The following is a 6,000-nucleotide window of genomic DNA, read 5'->3' on the forward strand; positions in this document are numbered from 1 at the left end:
AAGCTCACAATAACAAGAAGTGAGATGTGTGACTCAGAACCTCAGTCCCAATCTAGACTTCCTCTAATATCTACCTGGGCACTGTACTTGAAGCCAACGACTCCAGGTTAAGGGTTTAACAGGTATTTGATATGTATTAGTAGCTCTTGGATAACGAAATGTCACTTTTGACATTGATGAAACTGTTACTCCTAGTCAAGTTCAGCCCTCCCTCACTCCAAAGACTTCACCAACCTGTTCCTTTGATTGGTAACATCATCTTCGTGGATGAAGAAGTTGATCCCCAAATCCCAATTAGTGCAGTGCTTGGTGTCATGAACTGTAAGAGCCTAAGAAAGTTCAGCAAAAAGCATTTACTGGAAGAAGTGTACATGGTCACAGCACCCAAAAAGATGGATTAAGCTCCACATAAAATGCTGGGGGACCAGTAGTACAGAAGATTTAGTTGTAGCATGTATACAAACAAGCTCTTCCAACCTCCTTCCCAAGAAAATTCTTACTGTTTGAGAGGCAGAAACATATATCCAATATGCACTTCATTAAGCATTTCCCTCACAGTTTGCTGTGATGACAGCATTTAAATATCAAAGATGATTTTTGCCAGACTGTGATACGAGGCAATTGTGATCTGTAAATTAACGGACTCATAAGCTTTTTTCTATTGGAAGAAAGAATTTTAAAAGGTTTCTCTAATAAAATTAATCCCAGCAGCACATGAGCAGATGTTAGATTAAAATATTCAACCATTCTAACGACTACACAAAAGGATTCTGATGGATGACAAAATAGGATAACGTATTTTGAATAGCTTGGCTTTTGAGTTAATATCACACTATTTAGGAGAAGTCACTTTGTACAAAAGTATTCAATATCTGATCAGCAGCTGGATAAAATATTCTACCAGTTATTTCAGAATCCAGGGGACATTAATGTGAGAATCTGACCACATCACTAGAACATCCAGATTATTGAAAGTTTCCACTCCCAGGTTCTCAAATGTTTTGCAATCCTTCTACTGAAGAACAGATTCAGAAACCTAAGATTAACTAGCTAGTGTTGTGCCTTTTTCTCATGCTCACCCAAGAAGATCCAACAACAGAACTGTTTTACATACCTTTACCCCAGCCAGAATGATATTTTTGGCTGAAACAAAACAAAACCAGAGTTAGGGACTGTTGCAGGTTTCTTGCAAATCTGTAGCTGGATAGTTATGTAGGTGGACAATAACATGTACATCATTGTTAAGAACTTCATAACTTAACTTTTTTTCTCTTTTACATTTGGCTCAAGCATTCTACAGCACCACTGAAAGCAAAATAATATGTGCAAGGTTAAAAAAGCTCTCTACATTTGTCATTTGTCAGCTGTTCATCCCACAACTGTGTGATTACAGAGATACTAATGCCAATAAACTGCAAAACCCCATGACTGTTCTGGCATCTGGTGCAGAGAACCATTACAGCCAACTGAAGAGGTAACACCCCAAGTACGAACCAGCCAAGACACGTCATGTTCATAAAGAGGTAAGGGAAATTGTTAAGGAGTTTCTTGCACCAGGACAGTATTTTTCACCAAACTGTACTGTTCTCCTACCTCCCACCCTCCCATTTCCTACCCGAGGATAATTTGGGCTACAGCTGTTCTGTATTACATTCATTGATACTTATGCCTAATGGAAAAACTTGGATTATCCACCGTAAACCTTCACCCTAGACACAAGGTTTTGGGTAAAGCAATCTGGCCCGTGGAAGCACATTTTAAAGCAAAATTTGAAATGTTGTTCTAGTAAAATGATAACTTAAGTCCAGGATCTTTCCTGCATCTGCTACGTTAGTCATATGCATCATGCACACATAAATTCACCCAGATACTTCAGACATGTTTATTATATTTAAAATTAAGTTTACAAGTATTCTGTGATAGTCTACTTACGTACACTTGTGTCTCCTTAAATAAATGCTATCTAACTTACCAATCTCCACACCAAGACCACCTATACCACTCAGGAATACATGGGACTGAGCCATCTTCTGCATTGCTGTGTCTCCAAGAACATACCTCTGACGACTACAGCAAAGATAAATTCAGATCAAAACACAATAAAACAAAGTTAGGAGCATATTAAAGCAAGTTGAGAAATCCTAATAATAATTAAAAAAAAAGCTCAAATGTTTTCAGTTATTCTATTATCCTAACAAGTCTCTAATCTGCAATAGCAAGTTCTGCAGGTGAGTGTGCATCATTAGTGACACACACACACAGTTCTCTTTACCAACCCTCCATCCAACGCACAACTGAGGACATAAAATGTGTATCTGAACTCTACAGTGCTTCAGGAAATAAATGCAGATCAAACATAATACTTGCACTCACAATCCATGTAGTGAAATGCACTTAGTACAGAGCTTGTCAGTTCCAGGCTTTAGAGAATATAAATAACTTTTCATTTTAAATCAATGCGAAACTTCTTCAGGATAATAGTTTTGTGCAATTAACTATTGAAGACACAAGCAAGCAAGCAAAAGAATTTGTTAACACAAAACTTCAAAGTAGAGAGTGCCACAGCTGAACTCTGAAAGACTCCTAGCTTCCAACTATACAATTAAACCATTCGAAACACCACCTTTTTTACCAAGGAAAAGCATGACTTTCATGAGACTACTGCCAAAAAGCGTAGTGATACTTACACCACCAGAATCACTGCACTAAATTAAAGAGAAGCTTAATTTGTTCAGCATACAAGTATTTTTTAATTTTTTTTTTTAATACACAAAGAAGCTTTTCATCCCATCACACTTCCAGGTATGCCATTTGTTCCAGTAGAGATTCTCTGAACTATTGCCATGCCAAGTATCTCAAGACACTCCCAGTTAGCAAATTAAAATAAAACTAATAACAAAATAAATAACTTAAAAAAAAACCTACAAAAAAGTTCCTCAAAATCCAATACTCGGAAGTCCAGAGGATAAGACAGATACTGATGATGTTTATGAGGACCAAGAAGTATGGCAAAAACTGAGGAATTAATGAAATTATGAAGGAGATAAACTACATAATGTAGAAAAGGCAAAAAGAAGGAAGTGAAAGAAGATGGAGAGCAAGAAAGAGAGGAATATATACTTTGTCAAAGAAGAAACAAGCTACGGGCAGAAAGAAATCCATATTATAAACATGAGAAGTATTATTCCTGTTTTCCAAAAAGTAAATATCATTGCTACTACTGAAACTCTGTACATCTCCATAATATTTACCTATGCTTTTTACTGGTCAAATACTAACAATGGTCAGAAAACACCTGTTATGAGCCCAATAAAGGAACAATTTTAAGAAAGGTAGATTGCATCTTCAGTTCAACCAGTTCCCACCACTTACTCAGCAAGAGGTGGGTTCTGTTTCACTGGTTGAACATTTTGGGGTTTTTGCATTAGAAAAGGTGGGACACAGCAGCACAAGTATCCACATCTTTAACTAACTGGCAGCAGAGAGTGTTTTCAAGCCTTGTCTTCATCATTACTGCATGCAAACATGAGTGTTCCTGAAAAGTCAGGAGGAATGCTTAAAATTTAGATATTCTTACCTGTACAAAGCATCATCAATTTCCATAGAGTCTGCTGCCATGATGGAATGTGACTCGTTTACACTGGAAGGTTTACAAAAAGAAATCAACTGGTTACATCGGATGCAATTTCACAGTTGGCACCCCCTCCCCTCCCCACTCAGTTCTTCACTAAAAGAACTGAAAAGCACGTAAGTGATGTTACACAGGAGTGATTTTGAACATTAGGAAACCTGTAGAACACCACAGCACCTAGGTAGCGAAAACACACAGGAGTCAGAAGACGAGCACCCTAAATCCTTGATAAATGCTTTCAAAATACAGATATATTAATTTCACCACGGAGGAAATGCAAGACTTATTTCTTGTATTTGCTACGGTTAGATTTACTGAAAGTGCAACTTCATTTTATATTAACAGCTTCAAGCTGATTAACATGCATCTACCTGATCAGTGGGTTTTTCTGAAGATAAGAGATTCCTGAATTACAAGAAATAGGTATTTATGCTGCATTATTTCCATGCTAATTGAAAATCCTTATGAAACAAGTTACTGTTTTAGCTAACAGAAGAAATCAACACACAAAGATCTGAATTAATGCAACATTTAACTAAGACATGCAGTTAAACAATTCAATAGCATTTTAAGAAAAAAAACATAATTTGTGCTATTGAGGCCTTCAGCCACTAGCAAGGACTTTTTCATTGCTAAATTGGTGATAACTAAGCACCAGGATTAGGAATAAACTACCCTGGGCAGCTTGTTTCTTAGTTATGCAGGCTGGGAACTGGTGCTTCCTGAACCTGGTAGGTGACTGACATCAAATGCAGGATGAGCAGAACAGATCCGATGTGTACCCTCGGACACAGCTGAGGTTCCAGGTCACACAGCTTATTTCAATTCCCTACAAACTGCCTTGGAAACCAGACATGGCTGACAACCCTATCTCCTGAAAAGCACTAAAGTAGCACAGCAAGACAGTTACATTGGAGACAGGCCACAAATCTCATAAGCTAAGCTCTTCCACAGGGTGGACAGTAACTCCTGCATGTAAGCTGGCACACAAGACAATCGACATGAGGCACCTCCATCACAATCTACACCACTAGCCACTCAGTGCAGCTCCCGTGCCCCCACACAAGGGCTGAAGACAAGCAATGCCCTTGTTACTAGACCATCCTAGGACCTAGATCTCAAGCCAGAGTGCAACACACCACATCTTACAGTCACAGGCTTCAGTCCCTGCTTAAAAAAAAGCCTTCATTTCAGTCACTGCCTGCGACACAAGACTGGAAATTCCCTTCAAAGCAAGCCAGCATCATTTTGTAAAAGAGTAGAAAAACAGTCCTAGAGCTGTTCTGCTCCTCCACAATCCTGCTCCACAAACAGCATTGACAGTCTGGGACTATCCGACACAAAATGAGCGTGGTACTAGGGTGGGGAAGGTGATCCACCCCTGAACAAAAACTCTCAGCTTTCTCAGCTGTGGTTGCTGACTGCCATCTCAATGCACGAGCTCTCCCAAACAGTCTTTTGTAAACAATTAGGCTGTGCAATCAACCAACAAGAGAACCTTCACCACCTATATCTCGTAGACTTGTCTGACAGTGGCTCTTCCCATGCATTTCTTAATTCCCTATTCTCCTCCTGCACTCCCAGTTACAGCACTGAGATGCTGCCAGTGTATCCATCAAGTACAGCAAAACAGATCCTTTGACAAGGAGGACTTAATGATACTACAGTCAAGTGACTCTAGGACAAACTTTGGTTAATGTATTCCCGCATCCAAGTTGTATTTCTCATTCTTGTTTAACCAGCATTGAATCTGTTTCAAATAAATGCATGTAAAAAAGTCATTCTAACATTATGTCCTAATTCTTACCAGAGGTTTGACCTTTATACACTTGTCTATTTCCTGTTAAAAGCCAACGCTATCAGTTTTAATGCCAGGTTTGTATTTAATGCGTAATTAATTTTTTTAAGCCTCAGCTGCTTGTGTCACATAACCCAGGGACAAACTGAGAAGGTACATGTTACCAAGAAGGGCTAAGATGCTCTGAAGAGCAGCGAAGGCACAGGAGCTGTAGTGGTGTGCTGGTTTCACAGTGTTCCTTACCTCCAATCAGTGCAGGTTGAAGCAGTGGTAACTACTTGTTGTTCAGCACGCTGGGATGGCAGGGAGGCCTGGACTCATCCCACCTACCCAGGGTTTCCAGCGGTCGATCCCAGCCGATGCAGGCTCCCTGTTCAGTCGGCGGAGAAGAGAGAGAGAGAGAGAACGTAAGAAAGGACGCTCAGACCCACAGCTATTGCCCAGCTGGGCCAATGGGGGCACACTGACACCTCGGATCTGCACCGGGAAACCCAGACAGAGTCCACCGGCTATCCCGAAACCAACCCGACCCGGGTCCCAGCAGAGCCTGGCGGCTGCAGCCCCTATTCGA

At 40.0% G+C, this 6,000-nt stretch overlaps 1 protein-coding gene across 1 annotated transcript in view; it reads right to left on the minus strand.

The window, feature by feature from the left end:
- Positions 1 to 5,816, minus strand: part of UBA6 (ubiquitin like modifier activating enzyme 6) — a 29,410-nt gene extending 23,594 nt beyond the window's left edge. The window contains exons 1-5 of the mRNA XM_018072020.2: positions 5,673 to 5,816; positions 3,578 to 3,640; positions 1,973 to 2,067; positions 1,115 to 1,143; positions 235 to 329 (exon numbers count right to left, since the gene is read on the minus strand). Of these exons, the coding sequence (XP_017927509.1) occupies positions 235 to 329; positions 1,115 to 1,143; positions 1,973 to 2,067; positions 3,578 to 3,618 (260 nt within the window). The 5' untranslated portion in view covers positions 3,619 to 3,640; positions 5,673 to 5,816. The remainder of the gene's footprint in view (positions 1 to 234; positions 330 to 1,114; positions 1,144 to 1,972; positions 2,068 to 3,577; positions 3,641 to 5,672) is intronic.
- Positions 5,817 to 6,000: the final 184 nt, after the last annotated feature.

The sequence above is a fragment of the Manacus vitellinus genome, unplaced genomic scaffold, assembly GCF_001715985.3.
Source record: "Manacus vitellinus isolate BGI_N305 unplaced genomic scaffold, ASM171598v3 scaffold_0_pilon, whole genome shotgun sequence".
NCBI lineage: Eukaryota > Metazoa > Chordata > Aves > Passeriformes > Pipridae > Manacus > Manacus vitellinus.